The following is a 22,001-nucleotide window of genomic DNA, read 5'->3' as shown; positions in this document are numbered from 1 at the left end:
CTTGGGCAGCCCTCCTCCCAGGTCTCCAGAAGAGGTGAGCAGAGAACCCTGGAATATGAAGAACTAGCTGTTAGCGGACAAGAAGCTGCTGGTGACACCCAATCTTGTCTCTACGTGATTGTGCTGACGATTTCCTGGAGGACAGCCCCTCCCCTCCAGCCAACAAGGGCTGCATAGGCAGGGGCACACAGGGAGGGACTTCTCCCAGGCAGGGAGCCAGAGGGAGAGATGAAGGGGAAGTGAGGCAGAGACAAGCTGGGGAGCCCCTTGCTCTGCAAAGCACACCGCCTGCGTTAATCCGAAACATGAGCCTGCAGAGGAGAAAACTGCAAAAAGAAACCAGCAACTTGGCAGGAAGAGAAGAGAAGCGTGAGAGAAGAAAAGGGAAAGCTGGTTTAGTGGGAATGAGGGGGCTGGTGCCCCACATACTATTCCTGTTCCACTCGGTCCCTCTCCTGCCGCCGAAGCCTGGGGACAGAGAACAGACAGGGTTAGCAGGGGCGGGGGAGAGTCCCTGGGGACAGGTGAGGAACAGGGGCCCAACTTAGGGCCCTCATGCCCCCATGCCCACATTGGGGCTAGTCCCTTTTCATCCCCCCAGCAAAGGGGAATGAGAGAGGGCTGGCTCCTTCCTATTCCTGAGGAGTGTGGAACAAGATGTGTGTGTGGAGAGCTAGAGGGAGGGTCCCAGACCCTTACCTGTCTGCATCTGTCACCAAGGCCAGCCGCCCATAGTCCCAGGCCACCTTCCGGAGGATAGAGAATAAGAACAGCAGTGCCTGAGGGAAGAGGGGGCAGTTGGCAAGTGCAGAGGCTGTCCACCTGCTGGACTAGGGGGCAGAAGCAGAGGGTCCAAAATCTTGTCTTAGAAGGGGATGACCCTGGCTTGGGTGAATGGTCCAAGGCGAGGCTTGGGCTGGATGATGGGGACTCCTGCTTAAGCCTGGGAAACCAGGGGCAGGTGGGAGAGTGGTTAGAGCTGGAGGTGTTTGCCAGGTGTGTACAGGGCATGGATGCCAAGGTAGGGGGTGGCAGCAGGCACTCACAAGGAAGCACATGAAGTCAAGAGCCAGCACGGTGGGGACGCCCCCAAAGGGCAGGCCCTGCAGGACAGTGCTGCGGATGCGGGCGCTGTAGCAGTAGTCCTTGGGGTTGCTGTTGTTGAGGGCCGTGGTGCCCAGTGTGGCCAGCAGAAAGGGCAGCATGGCTGCTACTGCCGCATGGTCCTCCTGGGCAGAGGGTGGAGCAGTCAGGTGGGCTTGCCCCCATCCCCTTCATGGCCCAGTAGGGTGGGCGTGGGGAGGGGGCAGTGAGGACAGATCACTAGGCTGCCTGGGTGGATGGAAGCTCTGGCCTCTGGAGATAAGGGCCTAGGGAGGGGAGAGTTGAGTCACACGGATTTACCTTCACTGGCTTTCTGGCTATGACCCCACCCTGGGTCTGGGGAACTCAGTCTAGATGCCAGGCCTGGACTGGGGAGGCTGGTTTCATTAAGCTGGAAGGTATCTGTGACTTTCTAACATCTATCTAAATCCCCCCCTGCCGCCGCCACCCCCACACTCTCATTCTCTCTGTCTTAGGGCAGGGGGTGGAGCTGAGCCTGGGAAGACAGGGAGGGGTCTTAGGCCTGAGGACTCGAGGGTAAGATGAGGGGTCTCCACGTCAGGGGAGAATGGGTCAGGAGCCAGCTGCCTCATCCTGATCTTTTCTTTCTATGCCTATTAGAAAAAATGGCATGATTTCATTTGGTGAGAGTTTTGAACTCAATATAACTGGCTTAGGTTCGATGATGGGTCAGAGTAGAAAGTCAAGTAAATAGTAGGACTTCTGGGTTTGAGTTACCTGCCTGGCCCCAGGCACTCCTGCTTATTCTCATTTCTCTTCCCTATACCGTTCTCCTCTCTCCAGTTATTTGCACAGGGATCACCTGAGTGTTATGAGCACTACAACTCCCAGAGTGCCATGCTCCTGCCTCTGAAGCAGGGAAGGCTGGGAAAGCTATGCCCTACGGCGAGCTTTTCCACTGGCAAAGGAGGGGAGAGTGGGTGGGGGCCTCTTAGCCTGCCCGGGCAGCCAGGGTGTTGCCTGGTTCCCTGCAACTGGCTGGCTGCATTGATGCTCAGAGTGGATGGGGTGGGCAGGAGGAGAAAAGGGACAGCCAGCCTGAGTGCCTGGGTTCTCAAAGTGCTTGGGGACAGAGCAGAGTGGGGCCCTGGGGAGGATCCCAGGATGGCGGAGAAGTGTGGCCTCAGCAGATGCAGCACTGCCCCACCCATTTTACTGGGGGGTCCCTGGGGGACCCTTCTGCTGACAACACTGAAGCTCTGCCTCTGGGGCGGGCTGTGGAGCGCGGTGGGGGTGGGGGGAAGTCCTCAGGGAAGAAAAAGGAAAACCAAACAGAACAACAAAACTAGAAACAGTGACTGCAACTTCGGGAGCGGCATCCCTTAGCCCCCAGGGGGACTCAGAGGGCTTCTCCTGCCTCTTCCTAACACTTCAACCACAGGGCAAGAGGCAGAAGCCCTCAGATGGAGAGGAGGATGGAGTTGTTTGTGTGTTTCACTTGGTCCCAGGGAGTCTCTGCAGAGCCTGGATTAGGAAGACTAAAGGAGCCTGTGCTGGTGTGTTATGCCTCCCCCTTTTCCAGTCCAAGCTGCCTTTAAAAACACACTAATTTAGTAATTGTATCAGGTACCATGTGTCCAGTGCCCTCAGTTTCAAGAATAATATATTACATGATTTCATTTAATCCTCGACAATCCTGAATTGAGTGTCACTGACATTTTAGGGTGGGGGCACAGGGACTCAGAGGTTAAGTAACTTTCTCAAGGTCACACTGCTAATAAAATGAGAGACCTAGGACTCAAACCTAGCTCACCTTCTTTCTAAAGCTAGAATGATTTTCAGGGCACCACGGTGCTTTTCTGATGTACCTAGAACAGGACTCAGCAGACCATGGAAGTATAAATGCTCATTAAATGTTCTCAGGCCAGAGAACTTGTGGGTGCTGTGGAAATGTGTGTGTCCAGGTATGTAAATGTGTGTTGATGTGTGGACCTGTGTCCAGGAGGAGCTAGGTGACTGCATGGCAGTCCACGGAAATGAAGGGAGTTGTTGGCTTCGAAGTGGGGGTGTGAGCATGGGTGTGTCTGGGAGCCTGGGTATGTAAACATAAGATGCACAGAACCCTGGGGCACTATGGGAGGTTAAAGGTAGGTATAGGTATCTTGGGGTGGGGGGGGGTCTAACTAGTCCCCCTTTCTCAATTCTCAACTCCAACGTACTCCAGCAATCTCAATACTCTATTACCACCCCTTGCCTGTTTCTCTCTCTGAATTCCAAGGCTCCATCAGATCAGAATGAAATGAGAACAAACCCCAGAGTACCATTCCTATCACCTCCTGTCTTCTCCACACCAAAGAAAGGTAGAGCATTTTGGAAGCTTCTACATGAAGTGGCCCCAGCAGGGTGGACAGGATCTAGCTAGATGCTTAGTAACTGAAATCACCATGCTATTCTGCTGTCCGTCTCCTTAGGGCCACAAAGTACTCTCCCCTCCACAACAGCATTAATCCTCCCACCTGCGTGGGAGGAAGGCAGGGCGTACTCAGATCACTATCCCCATTTTACAGGGAGGAAGCAGGAACCCAGTAGGGGAAGCAACTTGCACAGTGACAGGACAGGTAAGGGGTGGAGCCTGGGCTGGCAGCTCTGCCAGTTGACAGGGCTGCTCCAAGCTTTTTATTGTGGGGGCGGGGTTGCTGGGCTGAGTTTCATCAAGGGCAGCTGCTCTCAAAGCCAGTGCTGGGCTGAGCAACTGAGAAGAGGGAAGACACTGAGGCAGAATACCTCGGGGACGGGAGGTGGCAGTTCTTCCACTCCACGAGGTGCCTGTACCAGCTATATCCCAGTTTCTCTAGTCTGATATTGAGGTTTTGGTTGAGGTGTGTCCAGAGAGTGATGGAGGATTTTATTTCTAGCTAACTTTTTAATTTTACCATTAAGGAGTGTGTGCGTGGTGAGGGTTGGAGAGCTATAACTTATAAGCTTTTTTTTTTGGTGGTTGTTGTGTATTTTTTTGAGACGGAGTCTCGCTCTGTCACCAGGCTGGAGTGCAGTGGCACGATCTTGGCTCACTGCAACCTCCGCCTCCTGGATTCAAGGGATTCTCCTGCCTTAGCCTCCTGAATAGCTGGGACTACAGGCACATGCCACCACGCCCAGCTAATTTCTGTATTTTCAGTAGAGACAGGGTTTCACCACGTTGGCCAGGATGGTCTTGATCTTTTGACCTCATGATCTGCCCACCTCGGCCTCCCAAAGTGCTGGGATTACAGGAGTGATATAAGCTTTTTCAATGGAGTTACTGGGCAAGATTTAAGTTAGGGCTTGGGATCAAAGCAAGGCCATGTGGTCTGAGGGGAGGAGGGGAAGATGGAAGCTAGCTCTGTTACTACGAAACCTGAGTCTCAGTCTTCCAATCTGTAACAAAGAGATATGAATATCCTTACTCTACCCCCTACACACTTCAGAGAGAAAGTCAAGAATATATCCACAAGTGACCATAAAAGTAGTAGTAGGTGCCAGGCACGGTGGCTCACACCTGTAATCCCAGCATTTTGGGAGGCTGAGATGGGCAGATCACAAGGTCAGGAGTTCGAGACCAGCCTGGCCAATACGGTGAAACCCCGTCTCTACTAAAAAAATACAAAAATTAGCTGGGTGTGGTGGCATGCGTCTGTAGTCCCAGCTACTCGGGAGGCTGAGGCAGGAGAATCACTTGAACCCAGGAGGCAGAGGTTGCAGTGACCCTAGATCACGCCACTGCACTCCAGCCTGGGCGACAGAGTGAGACTCCATCTCCAAAAAAAAAGTAGTAGTAGGCAGGGTGGGATGGCTCACCCCTGTAATCTCAGCACTTTTGAAGGCCAAGTGGGGAAGATACCTTGAGCCTAGGAGTTGGAGGCTGCAGTCAGCCATGATCATGCCACTGCACTCCAGCCTGGGCAACAGAGCAAAACTTTGTCTTGAGGGGGGGAAAAAAAAAGCCAGGCATGGTGGCTCACACCTGTAATCCCAGCACTTTGGGAGGCTGTGGTGGGAGAATCACTTGAGCCCAGGAGTTCGAGACCAGCTTGGGCAACATAGCAAAACCCTGTCTCTACAAAAGATACCCCCCCACACCAAAATTTAGCTGGGCGTGCTGGTGCATGTCTGTAGTCCCAGCTACTCCAGAAGATGAGGTGGGAGGATCACCTGAGCCCAGGGAGTTCCAGGCTGCAGTGAGCCGAGATCATGCCACTGCACTCCATCCTGGGCGACAGAGACTCTGTCTAAAAAAAAAGGAAAGAAAAAAGAAAAACTGAAAAAGAAGTAGTAAAATAATACATGTATTAAATGTTTATTTAACTCTTCTTTTGTTTCAAGCACTGTTCTAACCACTTTACAAATATAACTAATTTGCTCCCCATCACAACCTAGGAGGACACTGAGGTACAGAGAGAGTATATGAGCTGCTCAAGGTCACACAGCCAGTCTGTGTGACCCAGATAAGGACCCAGGCTGCCTGGCTCGAGTGTATGCTCTTAACCACTGCACTTTGCAGAGATATCTGCAAACAAGAGCCACTTCCACCAGGCAGCCGGAGGCAGTCAGTTACCACTCTGGAGAAATGCCATACCCTATTTCTACCTGCTTGCCTTTCCTCTTGCTTGTAGCTTCCCTCCACTCAGGCCTTGGGTTTGTGATTTCAGGTTCTGAGGCAGGCACAGGGGACAGGCACCACAGTCTGGTGGTTAAAAGCACAGACTCTAGGATGTGACAGACCAGGCTTCTAACCTGGGAAAATTACTTAGTCACCCTGGGCCTCAGTTTCTTCATTTGTAAAACCGGACAAGTCACCCTGGGCCTCAGTTTCTTCATTTGTAAAATGGGACAATAATCCAGTTGTGTTGTTGTTCTAGGGATTAAACAAGATGACTTATGAGACAGTCTTGCTCTGTCACCCAGGCTGGAATGAAGTGCCACAATCTCGGCTCACTGCAACCTCCGCCTCCCAGGTTTAAGCCATTCTCCTGCCTCAGCCTCCTGAGTGGCTGGGATTACAGGTGTGTGCCACCACGCCCGGCTAATTTTTGTATTTTTAGTAGCGAGGGGGTTTCACCATGTTGGCCAGGCTGGTCTCGAACTCCTGACCTCAAGTGATCTGTCCGCCTCAGTCTCCCAAAGTGCTGGAATTATAGGCATAAACACTTTTTAAGGAAAACTGAGGTTCAGACAGGTTAAGTAACTTTTCAAGGTCACACAGCTGAAGAATGGTAGAGCTAGAATTTGAACCCAGGTCTCTAAGACTCTGCTATACTTCGAGGGAACATGAATGATGTCCAAGGGGGTTCTTAGTTACCCACTGCCTGCCTTCTGCCTTGCCATGTCCCCACCCACCCACAGGCCAAGACTGCACTGAGTGAGCCAACAGCAAGCCCCAGCATGTGCCACCTGGGGCATGCCAAGGCCTGGACCCTCTGGTACCCTGGAGGATAATCATGCTGCCAGCACACCCCTACTTGAAGCCTGGCTGACACTCGACTCCCCACCTCACCCTGGCCTGGGAGGCAGGATGGGCCCCACTTCAGCAGGTGTTGGGCACAGCCTCATTGCTCCCGGGCTGCTGCAGACTGGTATTGGGTAGGCAAGCCCCAGCCCCCCAGGGCAGTGGAGTGCTCAGGCTTGCCCCGAGCGGCCAGACCTCTGCCCAGGGGACCCAGGCAGGTGGCAGCACAGAGCCCCAAGGGCAGCCAGCCCCTCTGACCTCTCCTCCCCACTTCCCAAGCGTCCTTTCCTTTTCTGGGGAACAAGGTGCCAAGCTTTGGGACTGTCCGCCTTAGGCGGTCAAGACAGCCAGGAGGGACAAAGCGGCGCCCCCTCCCCGCAACAGGGCCTTTGCCCCACTCTCGGTTTCGCGTCTGAATCTTTTCCCCACCGCACCCTCCGACGCAGGCCCGGGCGGCTCATGAATGAACTGCACTGTGTGGGGCGCAAGGAGAGGACACGCTCCCGGGGCCGGCCGCCTCCCCAGCCCGCCGACCAGTCAGTCCCCAGAAGGGCCGGGGGCAGCGGCCAGCCTCGTGCCAGCACCTGCGAACCCTGCCCTTGCCCGAGCCCGAGCCCTTACCCCGGGCCGGCTTCGGGTGTACTCGCCCCCGGGAGCAGCACAAAAAATAAAAGGGACCGAAGGCATCGGACTTGGCGACCCCGGGGTCCAAAACTCGGGGGCGGGGGCGGCTAGTTCCCCACAGCGGCGGCGGACAGGCAGGGCGCAGCTGGCACACCCGAGGGGCGCGCAGGGGACGCGCACCTGCACCGGGCAGGTGGGAGAAGAGTGGCATTCGGGGGCCGGGGGCGGGGGTCCCACCCTTTGGGATCTCCCCGGGGCTGGGGAGAGCCGGCGGCGCGTATCTGGACCTCCGGCAGGGGTTGGAGGACTCACATTTGGCTCGGGATGGTGCGGGGTTAGGGGCAGCGCGCGCCACCGCTGGGTCCCGCGGGCCCGGGCACCTCTGGGTCCCGCAGGAGGTTGAAGGGAGGGGACGCGCAGCTGAGTCCAGGTTTTTTCTTTGGGTGATGGTGGGATCTTCGAAGAAAAGAGCGAGGGCTGGGTAGGGGTCGCGTACTCACCCCCAGGCGCAGACTCGGCTCCGGCTCGGAGCCCCGGGTTGGGGCGGGGCGGGGCTGGGGGAGGGGGAGGGGGAGTCGCTGGGCGGCTCGAGCTCCGGGCTCCTGCGGCGGCCGCGGCAGTGTATGGGGGAGGGGGAGCGGGAGGAGGGAGGGGGAGGGGGCGGAGCCCCGCAGGTCCCGCCCCCCACGCCGGCGCACGCAAGGCGCGCGCGCACTCTCAGATCGCGTCTGCCCGGCTGGGCCTGGCGCGCAGGCGCTGGGGAGAGGCCGCGTGGGGCGAAGGCGGCGCTTGGCTGGTGGGGACCGCGGCGGGATATTCCCGGGCGGCGAGAGCGGTATGGTGGGGGGCGGGGGTGGGCGTTAAGTCCTCATTCCCTCCTTCTCCTCTTCCTTTCTCTCCAGTAAGGGAGGCCTACTCCCCGGAGTGAGTGAGGAGAGGCCAGAGTGGGAGGCAGAGCGTCAGTGGGAGGGGTCCGGACGGGGAGGGGAGGCCCCTTACCCGGATCCTCCTCCCTCCCGCTCTCCGTGGGCGGCTTCTGCGACCCCGAAGTCCGTGGCCGGCGCTCACCTGCTTTCCCCGGGTTGCGGAGCCGACTTGGGGAGGGCGGGCTGCGTTCAGCCGTCGCTGGTCACTCCGGATCGTCTCCGGCTTTTCCGCTTTCCGCGCTCTCCTTCCCTTCCCAACTTGGGTCTGGAGATGAGTTAGCCAGACGCATCTGTGGTGTGAGGATTGAGTTTTTGCTTTCACTCTGTCACGCTGATGAGTGCGCCCTCCCCCAGGCCAGGGGGTTCCCTGGTTTCTTATTTCACCAGAGACTGCATCTACCAGTGATTAAGACTGGAAAGATGAAGGGAGAGACTGAGACTCTTTCTATATATCACCCACACAAATAGATCATAAAGGCACAACGGGTACCAACCTGGTCATTTAATTTCTGGTTCCTGGAGGGGACAAAAAGGAAGTATTGCTTTCCACAGCGGACGATAAATGAACTTTGCCACCGTAAGAGATGGACGGGACTGAATTTATAAAGAGGTTAAAAGGGCATATGACAGACACCTCGGGCTACTTGGGAAACTCTGGGAGTTTGGGAGATAATTAACTCCCAGGGCTGGTGGTGGTGGGGAACTGCCACTGCTGAACAGAAGGCCACTGCCCACCTGGGGGGTTTGGATCTTGTAGTTGGTCTTGTATGTTGGATTTTCAAGAGTTCATTAGTAGCTTGTGGAATGCAACTGTAAGGTTTGATTTATTGCAGTGTTTTTCAAACAATCCTATTGGTGAGTTGGAAATCAGTTTAGTAGGTCACGGCCACTTAAAAAAATGAAATAGAAAATATCAGAGGGTGTTGCACTTAGGGTATTGTTTCTTGACACTTCAGGTGTACACACACGTGTGAGTGTATTAGGAGGTGTTCTACAGTGTGTTTCTGTAGGTCGCAGTGAGAAAAATTTGAAAAGCATTGTCTCCTGTGCCCTTCTGTTTGCCCTCTTGCCTTTCTTTGCCTGAGTTTTCAGTTATTTAAAATTGTCTGTGAGGATGCAGTTAGCATGCCAGGAATATACTGTATAGTAAAGAACAAGGTGGATCTTCTTCACGGATGTTACTGTGTGAGACGAAAGACAGTTCACTATTCATCACTGGAAATACTGTACGTGCCATTGAAAAACAAGGATTTTATTGAGGTAAGAAGTTGGTTGGCTTAATTAGGAAGGGCAGTTTTTCAACTGTGACCGAAAGGAAGATGGAGATGAAGCCCGTTTTTGGTAAAGTGCCTGGTGGGAAGGGTCTTTGTAGGTTTGGATTCTGGGAGTTGTGAAATTGGTGTAATCTATTGCTTGTGTGGAACAATAAAATTCACTTTGAGGTCAAATAGCATTATAATGGATATCTGAAAAATGGAAGTGGAAGCCATAGTTGTCTAGTTTTTGGATTTCTGAGGATCACTAGAAGGCTTTTTTTTTTTTTTTTTTTTTTTTGAGGCAGTCTCTCTTGCCCAGACTGGGGAGATCTGGGTGCAGCAGTGCGATCTCAGCTCACTGCGGCTTCTCCTGGGATCTAGCAATTCTTATGTCTCAGCCTCCCGAGTAGCTGGGACTGCAGGCGCACACCACCACTCCTGGCTAATTTTTGTATTTTTAGTAGAGATGGGGTTTCACCATGTTGCCCAGGCTGATCTCCAACCCCTGACCTCAATCGATCTACGCAACTCAGCCTCTCAAAGTGCTGAGATTACAGGCGTGAGCCACCTTGCCCAGCCAGAAGGCATTTTTTATATGTTTTTATTTTTTACAAAAAGTATAGTTATGAATCTGAGCATGTGGATTCCTGAGCTATTTCTGCCTGTGCCCAATTAGGGTCAGCACCTAATCCTCAAGGAGTGTGTGAGCCATCAAGCGACACTTTCCAGGGCAAGCATTTCAGAAGCCTGACATGAGAATTAAGTGCCTTGTGGAATCCTTGAAGGAACGGTGGCCAAAATATTTTATTACTGCTCCTGAATATTAAAGATAAAATGTTTCCCTTGGGGCGGGGTGGATAACAACAACAAAATTTCCTTGGAGTCCACTTTTCAGGTGGTTGGGCACTGAGCATGGTTATTTAGACTCTCTTTAGCTCCTAGTCTTCAGTGTTGCAAGAATCCTTTAAAACCTATTTTGCTCCACTCATGTCTTTGGGATTATCATACCTGGGCCCACCTAAGGTGGGTTTTCCTACTGTCAGATTACTTGGATAGTTCTTAGGGCTGTGGGGGGGGGGTCTCGAAAAGCAGGTTATGGTTTAGCCTTCTATTTTATAGGCTCATGGTTTGTCTGGGTTGTAGCTTACCCTGGTATGATTTTACATGTGTATTTACAGTGACAACTAGTATGCAAGAGAAGACTGCAGTTCAGATCTCAGAAATGTTGTTCTGGGTCAGGTAATATGCTGAATATTTAAGAAGGTCATAGTAAAGTAGCTTACCATTCACCAGTGAAGCACAACTCAGAGTAGGAGAGCCCTCTGTTAAAAACTCAAAAAATCTTTTATGTCTTAGAAAAGAGAGGAAGCACTTTACCATGTCCACTCTAAACTGAAAACACTTTCAGGGCTGTGATCTTAAAGAGGCACCTATGGTGCTACCCTGAGAATCAGGGAACGAGCTTGCTCTTCCTGGCCAGGATCTGGTAAACAAACTATTTATCCTGCAGATCTAGTCTGTACTGGATAATTCAGAGAAAGATTGTCCACATTAAAATGATCCCTTACATGAGTGAAGCTAAAGCACTTCCATTTCCAGACCTCTTTGCTTTTCCCAATATGATCTGTGCTTGACAGAGAGTCGTTGAGACCCGGACAAGTGATTCCAGGGCCACAGACTTGGTGTGAGAGAAGGGGAGGATGGAGTGAAAGGGATATATGCTTTCCATCAGCAGCACCCTCCCACCCCCATTCTTTAACTTTTTCACACGACTCTCCTGCCTATCTGACATTTTAATAAACCTGGAGCCCACCTAAACCTGGCCCAATGTAGGTACTAATAGGAAGGGAATTATGTATATGATTCAGTAGAATTTTACTTTGACTTGTGCAGTTTTTCCTGAGTTTGACCAGATGAAGAATATTACAAATTTATATTTGGATTATAGATGTCTGTACACTTGTGAGGTAGGGATGGGAGGGGGAGCAAAACTGGAGTAGATAAAATATACAGATCTACATATTGAAAAACCATCTTGAATAATTGAGAATTGTCAGATCTATCTAAGTACTACTGCTTACTTTTTTTTTGAGGCAGGGTCTCGCTCTGTCACCCAGGCTGGAGTGTTGTGCTGAAATTATGGCTTACTGCAACCCCCAACCCCTGAGCTCCAGTGTTCCTCCTCCCTTAGCCTCCCAAAGTGGTATAATTACAGGTGTGAACCACCACGCCCTAATTTAAATACTTTTGCAACAAGGTGGGGCATAAGTTACATAAACAAATATAGGACAAGAACCCTAGACATGTTTTCCCTTTGTGAAATGGGGTTGAGAAATGGGGTTTTCTAAGTGGTAGCTGTGGTGGAAACAGCCGATCATGCTATTGAGGGATACTTTACTTATTGATAGTGCTGCTGTGAAAACTCACACCTTGGCAGACCACTCAAAATCAGCTTTAGCTTTGGTCCGAGGCTGTCCTGAGTGTAGTGCAGATATTTAATGAAGAGATGGCTTTTTGTTTCCTGAGTTTTTTAAAGATTATGTGGCAGCCTTGCCAAAGGAGAAGGTGTACTTGCCCTGCATGTGGAACATTTATTTGTATCCATGAAGCTTATTAGTGGCTAAAGCAGTATCTTCACTGTGCAAGTATTGTGCAGTGTTTAATAAAAACAGCCTTGGGCTCTGGTCTGGGCCTTGTTGCCTTGTAGCCTTGGACGAGTCAACCAACAAATCTTAGCATTTCTGTCTTCATTTCTCCAACTCTGTGGAGCCAGCAGGACTATTTAAAATCATTAGCAGATTCAGCCCCCTTGCAGACCTGTTGGTCTTTACTGTTTGTCTTTGTTTCCACTGGGTGCTAGGACTGAAATCTTCAAAGAAAGTAATCTGTGTGAAAGTACTTTGAGAATTATAACATGCTATTGTGGCTATTTTGTGAGGTTACAAAACCACACACACACCAAACTTCCTAAAAGGAAATAGTTGGGCAGCAAAAACAGTAATGAGTCTGTAAGCAACAAATGAAAGTACTTATTGGTCCAGAATGATTGAGGAGAAACCTGAGATGGGAGGGGTTGTGTTTGCATGACAGGACAGAGGGTCCCAAGAATTCCTTTTTGTTTTTGATTTATCAGAGCTGCCAGGCCTTTGCTTTTCCTACTTTGATTAAGAACGACATTTATATCCTCACACTGGCAGAGTTTGTCCTTTTTGTGTCTGGGCTTTCCATTTGATTTCTCAGTGTCTCTTTTCCCATCCGTTACATACTAGCAGAACCTCCTTTAAAGGCTCATTTGTGATTGTGCTGAACTTTTTGTTTTCTCCTTTTTCTGTCATATCTATCTAAGTACTACTTGGAGGCCATTTTCCTTGAAAGGTCTTTAAAATGTAACCGGCCAGGCACCTAAAGATTGAAATTGTTTAAGTAGAAACAATGTGTAATTATATATAGATCTGTGATACTAATTGTATTTTGCTGATCCTCAAAACTTAAAGTAATGGTACTTTCCAGCTTTCCACGAAGCATCAGAGGTAGAGGCTCTTTGTGTCTGCCCTTCCAACTCAGAGTAACTAAAAATGAGCTCTCTGGCAGGGCGCGGTGGCTCACACCTGTAATCCCAGCACTTTGGGAGGCCGAGGCAGGCGGATCACGAGGTCAGGAGATCGAGACCATCCTGGCTAACACAGTGAAACCCCCGTCTCTACTAAAAATACAAAAAATTAGCCGGGCTTGGTGGCGGGCGCCTGTAGTCCCAGCTACTTGGGAGGCTGAGGCAGGAGAATGGTGTGAACCCGGGAGGCGGAGCTTGCAGTGAGCTGAGATGGCGCCACTGCACTCCAGCCAGGGCGACAGAGCGAGACTCCGTCTCCGAAAAAAAGGGGGTGGAGGGGGGAAAAAGAGCTCTCTGTGTCTATGAGGCTCTCCCAGGTCACTGGGAGCCTGGGTAAAGGGCACAAGAAAAACCACCAACCCCACTGAAATGGAGCCTCTCTGGAGCTGGAGGTTGAATTATAAATCAGTTCTTTTTTATTTTTTTGAGACGGAGTCTTACTCTGTCGCCTAGGCTGGAGTGCAGTGGTGTGATCTCGGCTTACTGCAATCTCCACCTCCCAGGTTCAAGAGATTCTCTTGCCTTAGCCGGGGACTGGCTGTAGCTGGGACTACAGTCATGTGCCACCACGCCCCACTAATTTTTGTATTTTTGGTAGAGACGGGGTTTCACTATGTTGGTCAGGCTGGTCTCAAACTCCTGACCTCAGGTGATCCGCCCGCCTTGGCCTCCCAAAGTGTTGGGATTATAGGCGTGAGCCACTGTGCCCAGCCATAAATCAGTTCTGTCCACCTAACAGAGAGTCACTAAGCTGTAGGTGTGCTAGGCACAGTTCTGGGCACTGAGTGTCTGGCACTGAGCAGAGCAAGGGCTGGTCCCTGCTCTCACAAAGCATACATTCCAATGGGATCTGTAGGACGATGGCAATTCCCCCGTATTCCATTGAAATCCGTAGTCCTCCCTTGCCTCTACAACTGAAGGGAGATCTTAAAGCAAGATGGAAAATTAGCATGGCATAGATTGTATGAATTTCTTTTTTCTTTTCCTTCCACCCACCCTCTCTTTCCACCCCCCACCCCAGCTCTTTTTAAGGAGAAGTTGTGATTCACATTCTAAAACAGGAGGGTAATACTTAGTGCTGACCAGGAAGTGGCATGAAATGCCATCTCTGGCGCCAAAGTTTTCCAAATACCTGGCCTCTAAGTGAGAGTGTTGTAGAGAAGGAACTGTCATTGAAGTCAGTCTCCTGTGCACAAGATCCAGAGTGACATTGCTTGTGAAACAACCATTGTATATAGACTAGGTCTGAAGTGATTCAGGGTCTGTGTCCATAGGGTGGATTTATGCTAGGAAATAATATCAGGGTCCATCAAAGTTGCTTTGAAGTAAATTGCTGCCTCCGTTGCTCTTCCCTGATCTGAAACAGTTATTTTAGTGGTGGGATGAGGCATTTTCCATAGTGGGCAGTGTAGGCATCAGGCCCAGGAGGTGAGTCCAGGGGGCCTGGAAACAAAGCACGGGCTAATCCTCCATGATTAGCACCATCATTCTCTTACAGCGTGTTTGCCTGACATGACAGCGTGTTTGCCTGACATGTCCTGATTCCAAAAATACAGATAAGAGCTCTGCCGTTTCTGGATTTCCCTCTGTCAGAGCCAAGGGGGATCTGTCTTTCTCCTGGCTACCTCATTTATTTTATTCAACAAGTATTTATTACACTCTTGCTGTTATCAGGACTGGCTGGGGTCTTTTGCTAGGGTGGAAGAGGAGGGTACAACAGTTTGTTTTTTTGGAGGGATAAGGGACATATATACAATAAGTGAATATTTCATTCTTTTGTGCTTTCAAGTTCATAGGAATGCTAACTGCTGGCCATTTGATGTCTGAATCCTTTGGGTTTAGGTCTAGAGGTCAATATCAGATCCACTAAAAAGCTAGTGAAAAGTCACTGAATTGAGAAGTGCTTCCTAGAGACATGAATATATCACTCTTGTGTTTGAGAGCAGTACAGGTAATCCTTACCATCAGAGTCTGTGTGGCTCCTGAATTCCTGTAGCACGTTCAGATGCCATGTTGTCAGAATATCTGGTTTCTGAATTTTGGATAGTGAGTGGGAAGAAATAGAATGTTAAAGGACATCAGCCTTATCTCAAAGTATACAAATTTACTCATTGTGGGTGTTTGGATAGTGAATATTGGTTCAGTGAGAGTTGCACTGGCACAAGGATGTCCCAGCGTTCAGAAGGGTTAGCAATTGATGCTGCCGTTTGACACAAGACTTTGTGGAGGAGATGCTTGTGGAGCTGGGTCACATTTGTCTGGGCAGAGATGAGTGTTGGTTGTGGAGATGGCTTGTGAGCAAGGTGCAGAGAGGAGGCTTGAGTTTGTGTTTGTGCACTGACAGCCTTACAGAGTGTAGGGAGGTGCTTTGTGATGATACCTGAGTCAGGAAAGTTCTGGGAAGCCCTTAAGTGCTTCTGCAGTTCCTGGACTAATGTCAGTGTTCTTGAGGAAGCAGTGTGGTGTTGAGAGGCACGGTGTTGCACTTCTCGGGAGAGGGAATGTGGGTGGTGCTGGGTTAATCTTGAGGGTTCTGTGGAGTCATTCAGGACACTCTTCTCTCTCAGGGAGCCAAGGGCCTGCCAGCATCAGATGGGAACAGCTTGATAGGGATTTGAGTTAACTGCAGCCTGGACCAAAAGGACTCTGCTTTTCAGAAGTTTTGTTTTGTTGTTTTTTGCCAGTTTTTAGTTATTGCTCTGAGTATGAATCTCTTCTTGCCTCCTACACTACAAATTGTCTTCAAAACTTAGATTAAAGTGAATAATTTTCACCTGGTATGTGTCTACATTTCAGTTGATTCAGCAAGCACTGAATTGGCTGTGAGTAAAATGTGCATGTGACGTCAGTATTCTTTTTTTTTTTTTTTTTTTGATACCTAGTCTCACTGTATTGCCCAGGCTGGAGTACAGTGGTCCAACCTTGGCTCACTGCAACCTTTGCCTCCTGGGTTCAAGCGATTCTCCTGTCTCAGCCTCCTGAGTACCTGGGACTACAGGTGGCCGCCGCTATGCCCGGCTTATTTTTGTATTTTTAGTAGAGAAGGGGTTTCACCATGTTGGCCAGGCTGGTCTCAAACTCCTGACCTCAAGTGATCTGCCTGCCTTGGCCTCCCAAAGTGCTGGGATTACAGGCATGAGCCACCGCACCCACCTGACGTCAGTATTCTTGATGGAACAAGAATGATTTAGTAGTTGTAAAATATTAATATTTAAATTAAAGTTGCCATGTTTACTCTGTTGAGTAAGAGCATGGGTTTAGGAAGCCCACAACTGGGGTTCATATTTCAGCCTGGTCACTCCTAGCCATGTGACCTTGGGCAAGTTATTTAACCTCTCTGGGCTTTATTTCCTTGTGTATAACAATGAGGCTAATAATAATTGTACCCATTTCATACGGTTTTTTGAGGTTTATTTTATTTATTTTTGAGATGGAGTTTTGCCCTTGTTGCCCAGGCTGGAGTGCAGTGATGCGATCTTGGCTCACCGCAACTTCCACCTCCCGGATTCAAGCGATTCTCCAGCCTCAGCTTCCTGAGTAGCTGGGATTACAGACACGTGCCACCACGCCTGGCTAATTTTGTATTTTTAGTAGAGACAGGGTTTCTCCATGTTAGTCAGACTGACCTCAAACTCCCAACCTCAGGTGATCTGCCCACCTCGGCCTCCCAAAGTGCTGGGATTACAGGCGTGAGCCACCGTGCCCGGCCATGAGGTTTAAATGAGATAGTAATGTAAGACACTTAGCCTGCTGTGTGACACATTGTAACCATTTGATAAGTGTTCATAAACAACACAGAAAGAGGCCAAATGACCCTTAAAGCTGCTTGACACCCAGGGCTCTCGTGTGAAATGAGCTTTGGTATAGCAGAGCAAGGCTGCAGAGTGCGGTTGGAACACTCTTGGACTGAACCTGGATCCAGTTCTGGTTCTGCCCTTGACTAATTGTGGGACTCTACACAAGTCACTTAATCTGCCTGTATATCAATTTTCTAATCTTTAAAATGATATATGACATGATGATGATGATAGCTAATAGGTAATGAGTGCCAGGCACTGTGCTAAGTGCTTTGCATGGCTTATCTAATTGAATCCTCATAACTACCTTGGGGGCAGATACTATTAGTATCCCTGTGTTACAGATGGTAAACCAAAGCTCAGCAGTTTGGTTACTTGTCCAGGGTCACCTCACCAGTAAAAGTAAAGCTAGTCTCATTTGGTAGTCTGTGATTCTGTGTGTCAGATGTTAGTAGTTGCATACATTAGCTGCCTTCTTTTGCATTTGATTTTTCTAATCATAATTACATTTTGGCTGATGCTTCATGGGTTGGCTTAAGGAAAACATTTGGGAGTAAGTTTGGGATTTGAGGCTAAATTGTAGTTAATAAGCATTTAAAGGCCAGGTGTGGTGGGTGGCTCACACCCATAATCCCAGCACTTTGCAGGGCTGAGGCGGGAGGATTGCATGAACTCAGGAGTTCAAGGCCAGCCTGGGCAACATAGTGAGACCATCATCTCTACAAAAAAAAAAAAAAAAAAAACAAAAAATTAGCCTGGCATCCTGGTGCGTGTCTGTGGTCCTGACTATTTGGGAGGCTGAGGTGGGAGGATCACCTGAGCTTGGGGAGTTCAGGACTGCAGTGAGCTGAAGTTGCACCACTACATTCCAGCATGGGTGACAGAGCAAGACTTGTCTCAAGGAAAGAAAAAAAAGTATTTATGGAGTGTCTAGGTATTCCTGGGGAAGAGTGGATTCCCCTGCCCCGCCCTAACATTCTTATTAAATAAAACCTTATCTGAGGTGGTTTGAACTTGTGCATAGCAAAGCTGTGTGTAAATACTACAGTGTAGAGGCTTTTCTCGGCAGACCTCTTGAATGGGCACCTCTGCTGCCAAACGTTTGGGTGGAAAAACAGGTGTGTTTTGCAGCTGGCTACAGGCCTTTCTGAAGCATGCTCTGAAGTGATGTTCAGGTGTTTCAGGGCACTGGCAGCCTCCATATTTGTTAGTGCTAGGGAGCAACAGGGTTGAGATTCTGAAAACTGGAGCCACAAGTCTTGGGTTGGTGTTTGCTCTTTTAACTAACTCTTCAACTTGGTTTCCCAAAGCCCACTTTCAGCTGTAGTATGGTGTAGGTCAGTTTTCCATGTTACAGTGTTGTTTGGGAGACTGACCCAAATAAATACTTTGGTCTTTGACTTGGCAAGTGCAGCCTTTGGCTTTGCTTTGCTGGCCTTGAGCTGTACAGGTGTTCTGGCCTTTACATTTGGGGGAAAGGTGATGTAGTGATAGACAACTTGGGTGGCTGCTTAGATACTTTACTTTCTTTTAGGGAGTTAAAGTGCTGGTTTCAGAAGGCATATGAATATCAAAAAGGGCAATAGTGTTTAGTTTTTCCTCTATGGAGGACTCGAGAAGAAGTCCCTGGCTGGGTTTATAACCAAGCGTTCATATTTTCCTCCTGCCTGTGGAAGTGATATAGTAAGGAAGGCATTCTCTGTGCTGTTGTATTTTTTTATAGCAGAAGCTGTCGTGGGCTATTCTACCTCTCCAACCCCAGAGTTAGAATGTGAATCAGCAAAATCGGAGCTACAGCTCTGTCTAATCATCTGTGTATCCTTTAACTGCTAGGATTTATATTTTGTGACTAATGATTTTTATCCTGGAAGTGCCATCTCTCACAGAAGTCCCCAAAGAAAACTGGCTCTAAGGGCTCTGACTTAGAAACCAATTTTTCCCCCTCTCGTTTTTCCTGCAGGATCTATCTTAGGATCCCATGGCTTTCTTTACTGGGCTCTGGGGCCCCTTCACCTGTGTAAGCAGAGCGCTGAGCCATCGCTGTTTCAGGTAACTTTTCCCATTAAGTTCTTAAAACTGTGTCTTTGTGTAAGCTTCCTATCAGGGCTGGGTATTGTGGTGACTAGAACAGGAGTAAAAACTCAGGGAGGTAGGCATGGGGCTGGGGAAAGCTAAAGTGATCAGGCTGGGCTGGCTTGGTTGGTCTGGTCACAGGATGGGGGATAGGTAAAGAGGTGATGTTGCTGTTAGAAGTGCGACGGGGAATGGCATATGGTGGAAGCTTTTACTCTTCAGTCCTTGCAAGACTCTTACAGTGAATCTGACATCTCTCAACCCTATCATTCCCCTAGAGCATTAAAATTCTCTTTTAAAAATGAAATTTTTTAAATTATAAAAATAATACATGCTTATTACCAAGAACTTGAGCATGATAGAAGTGTGACACCCTCCCCTCCTTGTAGATGCTAAGCCAGGAGAGCACAGGAGGCACGCTGGTTGGCAGACATGCCTCCTGGCCCCGTCATGCCCTCATCCCACAGGCGTTTCCTGAGCACCGCGCCTGGGGTTGGCCATACAGAGATGAATGAGAGTTGCTTTCTGTCCTGAAAGAATTCTCACTGTCAGCCACAGGAGCAAACTTGAAAATAAGTAACTCTAAGAAAATGTGATAGAATATTATAATAGAGGATTGTACAGTGCTTTGGAAGGCTTCATATAGGAGCTGCTAGTGGAGGAAGAGGAGGAGAAAGAGTGGAGGCAGTCTTCTCAAAAGGGAGGTGGGGGCAGATCCTGTCTAGGCCTCCAGGGAGAATTGGGAGGCAGGGTGTGCTTGGGGAAGTGGTTCCTGATTCTCCTGCCCAGAGTGGTAGGATGTGTAGCCTTAGAAGGTAGGTAAATTGGGACAAGGTTGTTGACAGTGTAGATGGTGGGGAGTAGCATCACTTTTATATTCTAAAGAGAGCTCTTTGTTGGCAAAGTGAAGTGCAATGGGAAGCAACTAGGACACTAATGTCACAGTCTTGGTGTAGGAGAGTGAGCTGCTAAATGAAGGAAGTTGTTAGCAGGATTGGAGAGAAAGGACATAGGTGCTTAGGGGGTGATATTAACAGGACTTGGTGGCCAGTTCATGTTGGTGGAGAGAGGTTTATGGCTTGGGTTCTGGTGCTGCTGGAGAAGCCATTATCTGGATAAGAAGTGTAGCAGCAGGAGGAGGTTTGCAAGGGGAGGCAGTGAGGTCAGTTTGGGACCTACTGAGTTTGCAGTATGTATAGAGCATGTTGTAGGGAGTTGAAGAGAGTGGAAATATGTAGAACTAGAATATAGAAGAGCGGCGGGGCTGGAGATGGAATTTACTAGTTGGCAGCAATGCTAATGGGTAAGATTGCCCAGAGTAGGCATAAAAAACAAGAGAAGAGGTCCTAGGATTACCCTGCGGAAACACCAGCATCAGGTGCTAGCATCAGGAAAATAGGAATCCCACTGTAATCGGCTTGCTTAATAATACCTTGTCTGCCTCCAATAAGTACTCTCTAAAATTTTTTTTTTCTGATGAGGAAAAATGTATTAAAAGATTGTTACCTTGACTTATTACCAGTTTCTGGTATGTTGTGTCAGAGAATTCCCTTAGCAAACTTACCCATATCTTCTAGTTCCCAGCAACATGTAAATAAGAAAATTAGGGGACCGGGCGTGGTGGCTCACACCTGTAATCTCAGCACTTTGGGAGGCCGAGGCGGGCGGATCACGAGGTCAGGAGATCGAGACCATCCTGGCTAACACGGTGAAACCCCGTCTCTACTAAAAAATACAAAAAATTAGCTGGGCATGGCAGCAGGCGCATGTATTCCTAGCTACTTGGGAGGCTGAGGCAGGAGAATGGTGTGAACCCGGGAGGCGGAGCTTGCAGTGAGCCGAGATGGCACCACCGCACTCTAGCCTGGGCGACAGAGCGAGACTCCGTCTCAAAAAAAAAGAAAATTAGGGAATGGTGCATTCTGGGGAAGCAGGTTTTACAGGATAGGCAGTGGGTGAGGCCTAGCCCATAAGGGATTCCTTTAAGTCCTCAGAGTCCTTTTGGAAAGCAAAGACTTTAAGTTATGGCTGCTGTGACGTTCGTTGTCACAGAAAAATTGGATTCTCTTTAAAACCCATCCAAATTGAGATCTTGACACAACAGGAGAAGCTCTCAATTGTGAGGAAACTGTTGTGGGTGCAGATAAGTCTTCCCAAAGTCCTCACTTTCTGTTGCTGCTCCTGGACAGCACTCTGCTCTGTGTGTGTTGCTGACATGTATATTCTCCCTAGCCTTGACCTCTCAGAGGCCTGTGCACCCTGACCATGAGAGATGCAGACTGCAGACTTTTTTTTTCCTCCCACCAGCACCACTGGGAGCCTGAGTGCAATTCAGAAGATGACGCGGGTACGAGTGGTGGACAACAGTGCCCTGGGGAACAGCCCATACCATCGGGCTCCTCGCTGCATCCATGTCTACAAGAAGAATGGAGTGGGCAAGGTGGGCGACCAGATACTACTGGCCATCAAGGGACAGAAGAAAAAGGCGCTCATTGTGGGGCATTGCATGCCTGGCCCCCAAATGACCCCCAGATTCGACTCCAACAACGTGGTCCTCATTGAGGACAACGGGAACCCTGTGGGGACCCGAATTAAGACACCCATCCCCACCAGCCTGCGCAAGCGGGAAGGCGAGTATTCCAAGGTGCTGGCCATTGCTCAGAACTTTGTGTGAGTTGAGCCCAGGCCTCTGGTTGCAGGACTCGTGAATGGAGCGGTTCTGAGAACCACACTTTTGCTGAGGGAGCTTGGGAGCCACATGGCTGCTCCCTTCACACTGGGTAACAGTGTAGTGTCCTGTGAGAGAATAAATGTATTCATTTATGTGTTTTTCTGGAGCTTTCTGGGATGTGGGAAAATAAATGACACTGAAGCAGTTGAAAGGTGGCTTACCCAAGTCTGGCCACACGGGGTAGCATTCTTTACATGGAGCAGCCTTGGTGCTAGGGTCTGAGCCCTTGCTTTTCTGGTTTGGACCCTATGAGTTCATCCAGGACTGTCAGGCCCTGGAAAACTGAGGTACACCAACTGCCAACTTATAAATGTACCGTGGCTCTAACCAAAAGATATTTGTTTTTATTTTTCTCATCCAAAATATCCTCTTCCTGTATTAGTGTAGGCTTGAGGCTTTAAATGGTTATAAAGATGACCGGGTTAGCATGGAAT

At 49.4% G+C, this 22,001-nt stretch overlaps 2 protein-coding genes across 13 annotated transcripts in view; one reads left to right on the top strand and one right to left on the bottom strand.

The window, feature by feature from the left end:
- Positions 1–8,447, bottom strand: part of TMEM63B (transmembrane protein 63B) — a 28,337-nt gene extending 19,890 nt beyond the window's left edge. Inside the window, exons 1-5 of one of the 10 annotated variants that reach the window (XM_063724811.1) lie at positions 8,243–8,379; positions 7,487–7,630; positions 1,047–1,229; positions 700–779; positions 430–468 (exon numbers count right to left, since the gene is read on the bottom strand). In XM_063724811.1, the coding sequence (XP_063580881.1) occupies positions 430–468; positions 700–779; positions 1,047–1,205 (278 nt within the window). In that variant the 5' untranslated portion in view covers positions 1,206–1,229; positions 7,487–7,630; positions 8,243–8,379. Of the gene's footprint in view, positions 1–429; positions 469–699; positions 780–1,046; positions 1,230–5,256; positions 5,329–5,691; positions 6,176–7,486; positions 7,912–8,173; positions 8,193–8,242 lie in introns of those variants that run through there. The other 9 variants (XM_024248594.3, XM_054557568.2, XM_024248593.3 and 6 more) reach the window with 9 other exon arrangements.
- On the top strand, positions 7,872–21,659 carry MRPL14 (mitochondrial ribosomal protein L14). 3 transcript variants are annotated; one of them, XM_002816932.4, is made up of 3 exons: positions 7,872–8,009; positions 18,724–18,812; positions 21,144–21,659. In XM_002816932.4, exons 2-3 carry the CDS (start codon positions 18,742–18,744, stop codon positions 21,508–21,510), a joined length of 438 nt encoding a protein of 145 aa, XP_002816978.1. In that variant the 5' UTR covers positions 7,872–8,009; positions 18,724–18,741; the 3' UTR covers positions 21,511–21,659. The 3 variants fall into 3 exon arrangements, with proteins under 3 accessions (XP_002816978.1, XP_009240197.1, XP_054413547.1); XM_009241922.4 differs by having other exon boundaries at positions 7,900–7,970; XM_054557572.2 differs by lacking the exon at positions 18,724–18,812 and having other exon boundaries at positions 7,925–8,009.
- Positions 21,660–22,001: the final 342 nt, after the last annotated feature.

Source organism: Pongo abelii, chromosome 5 (genome assembly GCF_028885655.2).
Source record: "Pongo abelii isolate AG06213 chromosome 5, NHGRI_mPonAbe1-v2.0_pri, whole genome shotgun sequence".
Lineage (NCBI taxonomy): Eukaryota > Metazoa > Chordata > Mammalia > Primates > Hominidae > Pongo > Pongo abelii.
This window is presented reverse-complemented; position numbering and strand designations above follow the sequence as displayed.

What these genes read in the sequence shown, in the direction of transcription:
- MRPL14 (XM_002816932.4), top strand. Translation starts at nt 18,742, where the DNA reads ATGGCTTTCTTTACTGGGCTCTGGGGCCCCTTCACCTGTGTAAGCAGA. An exon ending in CTGAGCCATCGCTGTTTCAG is followed by an intron (nt 18,813 to 21,143) that starts GTAACTTTTCCC and finishes TCCTCCCACCAG; the next exon opens with CACCACTGGGAGCCTGAGTG.